Source organism: Cupressus sempervirens, chromosome 4, assembly GCF_028749045.1.
Source record: "Cupressus sempervirens isolate cs-2001-9-10 chromosome 4, ASM2874904v1, whole genome shotgun sequence".
Classification (NCBI taxonomy): Eukaryota; Viridiplantae; Streptophyta; class Pinopsida; order Cupressales; family Cupressaceae; genus Cupressus; species Cupressus sempervirens.
In genome coordinates, this window is record NC_143121.1 from 687,633,984 (window position 1) to 687,646,855 (window position 12,872).

The 12,872-nt window shown below is 29.1% G+C and overlaps 1 protein-coding gene across 1 annotated transcript; it reads right to left on the reverse strand.

The window, feature by feature from the left end:
- Nucleotides 1-407: 407 nt before the first annotated feature.
- On the reverse strand, nucleotides 408-8,854 carry LOC149563136 (uncharacterized). The gene is made up of 3 exons (XM_089828074.1): nucleotides 8,824-8,854; nucleotides 1,168-1,290; nucleotides 408-727 (listed from the first exon to the last, which is right to left on the reverse strand). The coding sequence occupies exons 1-3, from the start codon at nucleotides 8,852-8,854 to the stop codon at nucleotides 408-410; spliced, it is 474 nt and encodes a 157-aa protein (XP_089684200.1).
- Nucleotides 8,855-12,872: the final 4,018 nt, after the last annotated feature.

Here is a 12,872-nt window from a genome sequence, read left to right on the forward strand (position 1 = left end):
CGCTTTTCTATGTACAAGGAATGCTATAAATAAATTTTTTTGAAGTCATCATTATGTAAATTCATCATTTTTCATAATAAATTAAAAATATGAAGGTTGTAGATGCTTGTGGAAAATATATTTAGCTTTTTTAACATAATTAAAGTTTATAGAAACTTCTACTAGGCTAGTGATTGAGATTCAAAACCGCTGGCTACACAACATTTTCTTATAAAATTAAAGGAATTTAAATCATATAAATATCCTATTTTTAAAAAGGAAAATTGAGGTTCACCATGATAGTCTCAAATAGAATTGGACCATCATATCTTCAAAAATATGGCAACCCTAAAATGAACAAAATTGAATATCATTCAACAAACACTTATAAGTGTATATGCACTATTGTCATACATGACATTGACCTCCTAAATTGCACTTAAGTTACTATGATCTAATGCAACAAAAATGGAAATGGTAGTTATAAGTTCTTTAACTTTCTTTTGTCCCTCGGGTGGAAGCTTTGCAAAGTAATTATGCTTATGACTTGGAAACTTATTTTTGTGATATCTCTCAAGCAAAGCAATAGTCTCTATCTTGAAAGTACTATAGCCATGAAGGTCTAAATAGTTCTTGATGAGATAATATGAATGTTTATGATAGCCTTTATTATTGATATGCAAGCCATTGCCATGCAAAAGAATAACAGATTCGATCAATTCAATATTATTCCCATCTATTGGTAAACCTGCCAAACAAAAGTTGTCTTGACCATCTTTCTTTTTCTTTGTAATCCTTCCATAAGCTCTTGTTAAATATTGTAGAGCTAAAAGATTAAAAAATTAGAGATATTTTTATCACTTTGATAAAAATCTAAGTGTTGTATCCAAAAAAATTCAAGTGAGCTTCCATTTCCAGTTTTGAGAGAATAAAAGGAGAACTACTAGTCCATAATTTATTGTCTAATCCATAATGTATAGTCTAGTCTGCTTTGGAAGCTAGAATTTTATGATACATAAGCATGAAGGAAAAAAAATCCAAGTCACCAAATTTCCCAAATTGAGATGATGACCTTTGCTAATTGTACAGAATTCATGTCAGATTTTATCTTTTTCTTGTTATTGAATTTCCATTCAAGAATGATAATTGAGCTCCTCCCAATGTTAGGAGCATAAACATACTCAATACATGTTATCTCTATAATTTCATCAATCACTTCTTCATGCAATGCATAAGATGAAACTATCATCCAATCAATACCAAAACTTTCAAATATTTCCTGCAATAAAATTACTCCGGCAACTTTTGACTCTAAGAAAATTTTAGAAAACCAAAAAGGATTAAGACACTCTTCTTTATTCTTTAATTGACACAACTTTTTCACAATCACATTAAGCTCAACATTGGAAAATTCATAGCCCCTAAAAGCTTGGAAAAAATTAGGTATTGAACTACTGCAAGATGAGTTACAACATTCATATTAATTGTATGCTTCATAAAAGAATTTGCACAACTTTGTGGCCCTTTTTCCCCTTCTTCATTTGTTTTGCAAGAAACCCAAAGAAAAAGATCTAATACTTGAGCAGCCATAGGATCTTTAAATAATGTGGATGTAGCAAGAGAAACAACCTCTAACCCATCCGAGTGCCCTTCCCAAGCCCAACTTGTTTAGGGTGCAGTTATATTCCTATGCTACCAAATTCCAACTTGTAGATCAAAATAATTTATACCCTACTTTTTGGCAAACTGTTGTTTAAGATGTTGATAGAATGGATGGGGATCAATAGCTAGAATTGAAGGGAGTGAACAGAACAAGAAGAGGGCTATAGATTATAGGATATATCTGTGTGTGTGTGTGTGTGTGTGTGTGTGTGTGTGTGTGTGTGTGTGTGTGTGTGTCTATATATATAAACAAAAAAAATTACTCAATTGTAGATGACTTAATTGTAAAAGAAGATTGGACCTTTTACAAAGCCCTTCCTTTTCATGTCTCCCCCCTTCTTTAGAAAAAAATGCTTTAGTCAAAACATACTTCCCAATGAAGGTTACCCATCTACTAGTGCCAACCTAGAAGAACCATATAGTGAATCACACTACAAAAAAATCTCCAACCCCTTAAGAAACATCTACTAAACTTACAATTCACTTTTATAGATGATCATACATATGGTCAAGATCATATTTCTTCTTTCTTTTCTAGTAGATAAAATACAAGTGAAAAAATAACTAGTTATCAGAGTTAATGGAACTGATAAGAATTATACAAAATAAACAAAATTTACATGGATAAATGATAGAATACTTCATTAACAAGAAAGAGAGACAACAATTAATCATAGAGGATAAATAAATATGTCAATTTTTCGTGTTATAACTATAAAAAATAGACGTATAAAGACATATTGTACCATGAGTTTGATAAAGTGTTATCGAAACATAGGAAAGTATAGAATTTATAGAAAATAATAATTTCAGAGGAAAAATTCAAAAGGCTATAGGAATACTTAAATCATATTAGTTTAAAAATTAGTCATGATAATCAGCTATGGACAAGTGCTATTAATTTTTTTAATTTAAAATATATAATTAATTCAAAAGATAGAATAAGAACACATTTATCTCATAAAGAATAGCATTGAATATTGAACTAATAAAAATAATAGACACATACAATAATCAAATTCAACTATACATAATATGTCCATTAAGGCATAGCATGAAGATCTTAATCCACACAAGTGTAGATATATGGAAGAAAGACAATGTCACTAAATAAAGATATTGAGGATACCTAGAATTAAAAGATCCACATTAGAAAACCTTTGTTCGTAGTAGGAGACCACAACCATGTTGGGATAGAAATTTTAGAAATTAAAAATGTTGTAGAGAGGAATAAAGTAAAGAAAAAGTAAAGCCTCATCCAAGATTCAAATATCTACATCCAGAATCAAATTTGAGAAATTAATGTGTTGTCTTTACATCTATGTGATTTTTTAGAATTTTTTGAAAATCATCTAAGGATTTTAAATACTCTGAATAACAAATTTTTATTCTTTAAAAGCACAAAACCACTCAAGGGTTTAGGATTGATATCCAAAAAAATATATATATCAAAAGGTTAGAACAAAGAAAATAAATAAATACTCACCATGGTAATTAAGAAAAAAAAAGTAGCCCTAGTTACCATCCATGCAACCTGCAAACATTAAGGTTTGAACCCCGTTATAGAAAGATATCCTTGAATGTATGTCAAGAGAGACAAAAATATTTAAAAACTCTCAATCATGTCCCCATGGAGATATAAAGAACATTTCTCTGTTTTATTTGATCGTTCCATGGGTGACAATAAAGTGGAATGTCACTTGCATGTATTCATAGATAGAAAATGAATATAAATCCTTATAACATCTCTAATGAGACATTACAGAGGTTTAAGATATAGAAAACGAAAAATACCAAAGGTCAACAAAAAGAATCTTACCTATGTAGGGAAAAGATGATTCTGATATATTCCTGAAGGCTTAAAACAAAGCTTCAAAACTCTATGAAGAATTGCACTCATAATCGCAAATCTAGAAGGCCGCACCCAAGAGAAATGACTTGTTTTCAATTTCTCATTCGAACCCTAGAAATAGTCGGTGTCCAACAAGCTAATTAGAAATTAAAAATGAGAGAGTAAAGTCATTTTAGGGTTTGAGTCTTATTTGAAGTTTCCCCATTGTGATTTTTGTGGTATTTTAATGGGAAAGAATACAATGTAATTAGAATGTAATTATTTATTTTAGAATTAGAAACAATGGTTATTAAAATTTAATTTAAGATAAAATTAAATTAATTAATAATAATACAAATGAAACTTTAAAGGATCTCTAATAAGTTATTTTTTAAGTTGATATTTAAAATGAAAAGGAAACTTCATGTTTAAATTTATATTTATTAAGAAAATATAAAATATAAGTTTTAGTAAGTAAATCAACATGAAATTTTTGAATAAATAAAATAATTCAATATTAGTATAAAAAATTTAGTAGATTTTTTAAATTTATAATAGAAATACTTACTCACAATTAGAAACATAATATATATTAAAGATTTATAATAGAAATAATGATACACAATTAGAAACTTTACAGATTCTAAGATTTATATTCAAAAGATTTGTTTACAATTACAAAATATGGTTATAAGAAAGTTTGAGTAAAACTAAATTTGTAATTTGTATTTATAAAGTGTGGTTATTAGAAACTTTAATTTCATATTAACTTAAATAAATCAATAAATAATGTTAGTTGTTCATCTTTTTAATTATACATTTTGTTGAACAACTCATGTGCCAAAAATAGTAAATAGATTTTATATGTTATAATAGTATTCAATAGAAACATTATATTTATCAAATATCAGGCAAGAGCATGTGGGAGGTCTTGGGCTTGAATTTTCTTAACACAAAAATAATTAATTACAATAAATAAAAATAATTAATCTAGGTTTGGGCCATTTAAAATCATTTTTTATTATTATCAAATATTATAATTCAATTTATAAAATAAATTATCTATAATAATTGATTTAATTTAACATATATGTAGTCATTTATTTTGCCAAATTCTACTAGGCTAAGATACTTTGTCAGATATTTTGGTTCCCATAGTAAAATATGTGAGAGCTTCATAATTTGAACCATAATTTTTTTTTTTAATTAAATCATTTTATTTCAATGTTTAAGCTTTATTAAATTATGGTTCTCTCTATTTTTTGTATGCTAAAATATATTAAATGTAATTATAATAAATAATGTTATATTTCATAAAAATGATTATTACATAATGTTAATGTGATTAATAGAAAATTATATGTTGAGATTACAAAATACTTAATTGATAATTAATCTATTTATATGCAGAGATAGACCTCAAGTTGTCTTTTGAGTACATGGAGAGTTTTTATTTTCTTCAAGAGTTTATAGATAATAAAGGCTACAAAAATGTTAAAGAATGTATACATATTTTAAAAATGATCGATCATTCAATTAGTCATTTGTTTGGGTGACTAATTACTAGTGACCAAAATTTTAGTCATTTATTTGATCAATTATTGAGACACTTATCTTTGTCTAACCTTATTATTTTACCTGATGACCAAATTAGTCATTTATTTAGTCACTTATACTTATAAATAGAAAAATATTGCTAGAATTTGATCACTTTTAGTCATGTGACTAAATTTTTTAGTATTGTGACTAAAATTTTTCGCTACATGGTAATTTATTTGTCAAATTTCTACTAGTGTGCCCTTCTAGAAGACATAACCTAAACCCAACATCATATCCCCAGTAGAAAGGAAATTCCCAAAAGAGGTGAGGTATTTTAAATATTTACTCATCATTATACTATCTCAATCTTTCTTCTCATCATAATCCTCCAAACTTATTTGTCCATAAAGGCTAAGCTCATAGATTTCAAAGATTTGAAACCAAGACCACCACTCTTTTTAGGTTTACAAACCTTGTCCTAGGTGTCAAGGATAAGACGTTTCTTTTCTTCCACCCCCAACCATAGAATTTATTTTCGGATTATTTCAATGGAATATTGGAACTCACGTAAAATTTTAAAAAAACTCAAAGCATACTCAATTATTTGAAGAGTAGAGTTGACTAGTTGAAGTTTACAAACTTGACTTAGAAGTGATCCTTTCCAACCAAAGAGCTTCTTATGGAATTTGTCAACCAAAGAGGCCCAAAAAGATTTAGGGGGATTTGTACCAAGAGGCATACCAAGGTATGTTTCTAGCAAAGTACTAATCTGGAAATCCAAAATTATGCCCATTTTCCTTTTTGTTTTGACAAGAGCATTAATGAAAAAAATTGAGCTTTTCTCCCAGTTAATCAATTGTCCAGTACTCAAGGTATAAGAGTGAAGAATATTTTTTTAACTCTAGAACCTCCTTTAGAGAAGCCTCTCCCATTATAGTTTAGTATTATCTACAAACTATTCATCAAAGAAGATTATATCCTCAAAGGAAGGTTTCAATCCCTATAGCAAACCTAAAGCAACAATAGATTTCTAGAGATGGCTAAGAGATTCAGCCATTAAAGTGACAAGAATTAGAGAAATGGGATCTACCTATCTTTATCCTCTAAAAGGATTAAAAAAGCTCAAAGAAGAACCATGCACAAGAACTACTACCAAAGAGGTCAAAATAAGCTAGAGAAAATGATCATAGAGCCCAAAAGGATTTAGAATTTTGAGCAGAAAATCCTAGTCCACACACTCATACGCCTTAGAAAAATATTGTTTAAGAAGGAAACTAGGAATTCTAGAACATTCAGTATAATGGATAACCTTATGCACTTTGATAATGGAATCCATGATTTGATGACCTAACACAAAACCATTTTTCTTCTTAGATACTAGTGAGATAAAAAAGAAGAAGATGCAAAATCATCACTTTAGAGAACCCTTTATAGATAGAGTTGGATAAGATAATAGGTCTAAAGTCATTGAAGAAAGAGGCACCAATTTGTTTTTTTGAAATCAAAGAAATAGAAGTAGAACTGATTTCCTTGAGGACACTAGTAGAATTTGGGAAAATAAATGACCACGTGACTAAACATTTTAATCATGTAACTAAAAGTGATCAAATTCTACTAATCTTTTGCAATTCAAAAGTATAAATGATTAAATGAATGACTAATTTGGTCATCAGGTATAGCCATAAGGTCAAATGAATTAAAATGACTAAATAAATGGGCAAATAAATGACTTTAAATAATTAGTCATTGAGACAAAGATGGCTAAATGAATGATTTTTTTTTTTTTTACACTAACATTAGATAATTTTAGGATAATGATGTATATGTTGCAACACAATCATATCAATTTCCTCAACTTCTCCTACCCTCTTTCAACGTCATTTTAAGGATAGTGAAGTAACAAAAGGAACTTATTAAAATGATCATTGATTGCTACTTTTAGAAAAAACATTATGATGTTGATCATCAACTAAATTATGATTTGTTTAATTATTGATTAGATTGTCACTACACTATTCTTCATTACATGATTTGATATTGAAAGTTTATTAAGTAGGGTTACAGATATATTAAAATATTTATTTTATATTGGGATTCTTAAATAGGGTATGAGACATTTGTATAAGGAAATTTGTAACCTCTAAGATCATATAGTAACCTATTATTAGTATATCTTTGATAATTTTATGACATCATACACATGGGGTATTGTTGATTAATTTTTAGTTAAGAATTTTGTGATGGTCATGGAAAGTGAGCATCATTGGAGGGAAGTTATTGAGATATTATTTTAAATTTTTTATTTAGGAGCATGGTATTGAAATTAAGGTGCCCAACATAGCCTTCACAAACCTTATATTAAGTTATGCTAAAATATTTGTACTATCATAACATGGCTATTGAATGAAATAATAATAAAATTAAATAAAGTATTTATTTTATTTAATTTAATAAATAAAATTATTATTTTAATTAAAAATTATCATAAATATTATTCAAATTATTTTATAGAGCCTTATTCTCCCAAGTAAAAAATAAAAAATAAAATGCATTTATTTACTTATCAAACATCTTAGCCTAATAAAAACCCTAAAATTGAAACATCAGTCACATTTCTTGCATTTGGTTTTTACAAGGTTTCATTGCTAGGGGAGTGCCATAGAGACTTAGGGATTTGGATTTCTCAAAGAAATGAGATAATTTCTTAATGTTCTCCATGAATTTGGTTACAAATCTATTACATACACATAAGCTCATCTCTATACAAGTATGCTTAATATATTATTACAATAGCATTCAAAACTATTAAATAATTTAAACATACTTACAATTATTCATAATTTTTATTTTTATGTTTCAATTACTAATTATTTTTTAGTTTAATTTAATTTCCAATTTAATTTATATATAATCATAAAATAAAATTTAAGAATTTACTTTAAGTTTTTTGATCGGGAAATGACTGAAGCCTAGATTAATTATTGTTATTTTTTGTAATTACACTTGTTGGACATTGAATGAAATGATAAAAGAAAATTTAGTGTCATGAAATGTGATGATTATTGCTTATACAAGTTGTGGGTTTAATTATTTTGTGAAATGATTCAAAATTGATCAAATTACCTTTGCTAGCGCTCTCCCAGCCTGTGTGAACTTGGGAGATCTTAAAGTAGGAAGGAACTACACCAAGAAAATATTATTAGCGGATTTCAATTTGATGTATTCATAAGGAATGCCCTTATTGATATGTATGCAAAATGTGAGAGTTTAGAGGATGCACGAAATGCATTTGACAAAATGCTTAGCCAAGATTTGGTTTGATAGAGTGTCATGGTTTCATAGATTTTGTAATGCATAGAATGGTCTTATAGATGAGCCATTGAAACACTTTGAGTAAGTGCCTCAATGAAATGCAAAATATGGGACACCAATGATATCTAGGGTTTTTTTTATCATGGTTGTAGCGAATAGGTTCTGAAGATCTTTTACTCCATGAATCAAACAGGTATGAAAATTAGTGTCATTTTCCTATGTATCAACTTGTCTAGTCTAAAAAAAGGTGAGAATATTCACAAAGATTTTATTAAATAGGGACCTAGAGTCAATGATTTTGTGGGAAACATTATTTTAGCCATGTATGAAAAATGTGGATGCATAAAGATTACATGCAATGTGTTTGACAGAATGCTTAAATGAGATCTTGTGTCATGGAATACAATAATTATTGGATATTCCATGCATATAAATGGTAAGGAGTGTCTACCACTCTTTAAATAAATTCATCATTCTAGGCATAATGTGAATCGTGTCACCTTCATCCGCACTCTTGTTGTATGCTGCCATGCACGCCTATTTGATAAGTGGTTGTAGTATTTTATTTACATGAGTAAGGATTATCACATCAAACCTAGAATTGTGCACTATGGATCCATGAGCAACTTCCTTGGTCATGTGGGCACACAAATTCATCAACAAAATTCCAATAGAACCTGGTGTTACTTTATGGGGAGCTTTTCTTTGACCCTACAAAATTCATAGAAATTTGGAAATGGCACAACATGCAACACATTAAAGCTTTAATCTAAACCTAATATGGTTACTCCTTATATAATGTTGTTAATAGTTTACATGAAAACTAGTAGGTGGAATGTTTTTAAAGAGGTATAGGAAATGGTCATACATGGGAATGCAAAAAAGAAACTTGGGTGCAGTTGGATTGTGGCTAAAAATCAAGCAAATTCCTTCATTCTAGGAAATATATCTTATGTAAAAAATGAGATAATTCATGAAAAATCTGGCTAGTTTTATAGACGTAATAACTAGATAGATAGGTAGCCTAGGCCTTCTTTCTAATCCATGCTCAACCAAATAAGTTTCTCCCTAACCATATCAAGATCTAGACTTCACATAAATAACCTCTTAGTCATGTAAATATATCATAATCAAGGTATATCTTAATTAGTGTAGCAATTTTCCCAATCAACAATGTGACTAGTTCTTTTGGCAAGCTACTTAACTATTGTTGTGTTATTGACAGGCCAATTTTGTGTCAAGGCTACTAAGGAAAATGTAAAAAGCTTGGAAGACAGATAACGGGTACCTATAATCCATGGTGAAAATATCTTTTCTAGTCTTCCCAAATTGAAGGATAGCTTTATCATGATCTCAAGAACCCACTGACTACATGGAGGGTTTTGCAGTTGCAACAAGTTGAATTTTTTATTGTTATATGTGCTACTATCAGAATTCCTTTGAAATTTAGACACCAATACTGCAATTTCTTGTACCATCTTGGGGATTTATTTTCTAAGACAAGGGGTCCATCTTATTTTGAATGCCAATATGATTTTTTGTTAAACTAGTACTACTAAAATCCAAACATTGTTTTGCACTTGTGGAAAAAGATAATGAGGCAAGGAGTCCTTTAATGAATGAGGAAATTCTAAAGGGGTTGACACATTGTGATGCATAATAGATAAAGTTGGAATTGATCCATTTAATCCATATATTTTCTTGTTATTTCATGGGATTATGATGTTTCCGATAGGGTGGATTTTATATAAATGTTTTAAGAGTTGATATTATCTCAACAATTGAGTTCGATCAGAGTGGTGAGAATTTGGTAGTTGGAGATCATGGTGGGCATGTTGTACTTTTTGAAAGGATAGATGGAAAAGATGTAAGATTGATAGAGAAATGAGGGAAGACCTATAATTAAGCTTTTCTTATCACTTTGATGGTTACAATTTTTCATTGCAAAAAGGGATTTGAATATAGTATTTTGGTTTTAGAAGTTTATTTGTTTCTGAAAATAAATTGCTTAGTTGTTTCCCCAACTTTTTGATTAACTAGTAAATGATGGCAAAAATATTTTTGAAGGACTACAATTATAGTTCTATAATTGAATGTCTTGTAGCTGCAATCTCAGAGTGAGCTTGAAGGGCTAGATTACCCAATGCCTAAGCATCCTGAATATAGATATAAGACTGAATCTTAGAGCCATGAACCTGAGGTAAATATTGAATATTTTTTGGTTTGTTAGTATTATGAATATATCAATAATAATTACAAATGTCTATGTGATCTCTTTGCAAATTTTAGCTAGCGGTTTGTGTGTTTGTGATAGTTTGACTATTTGAAAAGTTTGGAAATAGAAGGAAAATAAATAAGATCGGGTCATGCCCAACTATCAATGGTGCTCTATTTCTTGTTTTGACAAATGAAAAAACCATCAAGATATGGAAGGTACTCAATACTTAATTATATTAGAGTGTTTCCATACTATTTTTTTATTTTAGAAAAATAAATTATATTTATGTACATGAATAACCAAAATAGGTCAATGGATCTTTGTAGAAAGCTCAATAATAATATGATGTTGGAGTGAACTTTACTCATAACAGAGGCTTTTTGTGGTGATCTCGAATGCACAAATTCAGTTGAAAATAGATCTATTCAATTTTAATCTCATATGTTTCTGAATAACTAATGTTGATCTTGATTGATTTTTTATAATTGGAATCAAATTCCAGACAACTAGCTTTAATCAAGATAAATTAGTAGAGGTTGGTCAAACATTGTTATCTTGTGGGTTTATTGTTATTCATTTGTGGAATAGGTTCAAGAGAGAAAGATTAGAAAAGTATGTGAAATTAATGAAGAACCTATAAATCAATTGGAGAATGGAAGTTTGCCAGGCACTAGTCCTGTGGTAATTCCAAGGACAACTTCCCCCTCAAATGGCATTCGTTCTCATTTTATATCGAGTTAGATTGTAATGTTAGTGTGGCACCCTTTATGCATTTTCCTACATGTTATTTTATAGTTATATCTCCACTCTAGGTGCCTCTAATTTGATCTATGAATTTATTTTGTAAGAATATAATATATTGTATCTCTTTTCCTGAATCTAAATTGTTGACAATGTATGTGTACCATGTAGAAGATTAAACAAAAACATAGGAAGGAGAAGAAACAGAAAAAAAAGGAAAGAAAGGGGATGAAGTCCAAATGAATGACTTGATAGAAAAGAAGCATAAGAAGAAGAATTATTGCAAGGACAAAAAGGATAAGAAAAAAGGTAGGCATTCAAAACATGATGACGATACTAAGAGAATTGGTGTTGCACATGATTGCCCCACAAGGGAAGAGATAGTCTTCTTCAATTTTGTAAATAGGGAGAGACCAAGTATGAGGAGTTGTAACAAAGTTATTACTAAAGTGGTGGGATAATCAACTGAAACTTCTTGTTGATTATGTACAAGAAAATATTACTTCTCCATTGATGTATTTGTTTCATTAAGTGAGATTTGATTATGGTCTATCATAGTTCTTTCTTGGGGAAGCCTTTTCTTCAACTAGGTATTCCACACATTGTTTATCTCATTATCGTTTCTTCTTGGTAGGTGTGAGGCAATGGCAGACCACCTGGATCATCACATAACATCAGATTGGATGGAAAAAATATATTTAATACTTTCTTGCTTTTCTAAACATAACATTTAGTTTTTGTACTCTGTTGAATCAATATTTCATTTACTTTTTATAAAAATTATATTTTAAACAACATTAAAGTTAGTAGAAACCGGATATTAAACAAACGTGTTGCCAAAAAGCTTGTGAAGTTCAACAATGGCTTCCACCTCTTCCACACTGAAACTTCCTAGTTTAATGTTTGGATTGAGATAATTAGTCCACCTTAACTAACAACTTTTCTCGCATCTCAAAAGTCCTACAGCCATGTAAGAACCACTATTAGCTTCTTCAAATACAAAGAATTAAACCATGTAATGAAAAAATCTGTTGTTTTAGAAAATCAATTGAGGAATATGGATTATAACCTACTTTATGAGGGAGTGCACACCAATTATCATGGCCAATTTTGTGAATATAATCAATGAGTATTCAATCCTCCTCATTAGTCCAAAAACCTCTCTTTACTATTGTTTTATCACAACAAGGAGCTTGACCCTTTCTTTTCTATGTTTATTTCTAATGGATATAAGAAAAAAGCCTTTAACTCTCCTTTATATGGAGAAAATTGAAATATGGTGTAGCAATTGATTTTATGTTTTTCATCTAATAAAAGAATTTTGGTTAAAAATTGAAACTTTGTAAAGTTTGATTGGGTCAAAATCAAGTTTTTATGCATTTGACAGAGTGTATTTTCTTGAAAGTGATTGCAAGAATGACCATTTTCCATTCACAAACTTCAAATATATGCGGTGATTAAAACATGTGACTACTAAAGTACTAAAGCTGTTTCTATAAATTTGGTCTTAGAATTCAGATTAAGTGTATGAAGAAAATTTTAATTATTCTGTGTGGTAGATAAAATGTGGATTGATGAGATATGATGTTG

What these genes read in the sequence shown, in the direction of transcription:
- LOC149563136 (XM_089828074.1), bottom strand. Translation starts at nt 8,854, where the DNA reads ATGGCAGCATACAACAAGAGTGCGGATGAAG. An exon ending in CAACAAGAGTGCGGATGAAG is followed by an intron (nt 1,291 to 8,823) that starts GTGACACGATTC and finishes AAATTTTCTTAG; the next exon opens with AGTCAAAAGTTGCCGGAGTA. An exon ending in TGAAATTATAGAGATAACAT is followed by an intron (nt 728 to 1,167) that starts GTATTGAGTATG and finishes TTTGTTTGGCAG; the next exon opens with GTTTACCAATAGATGGGAAT.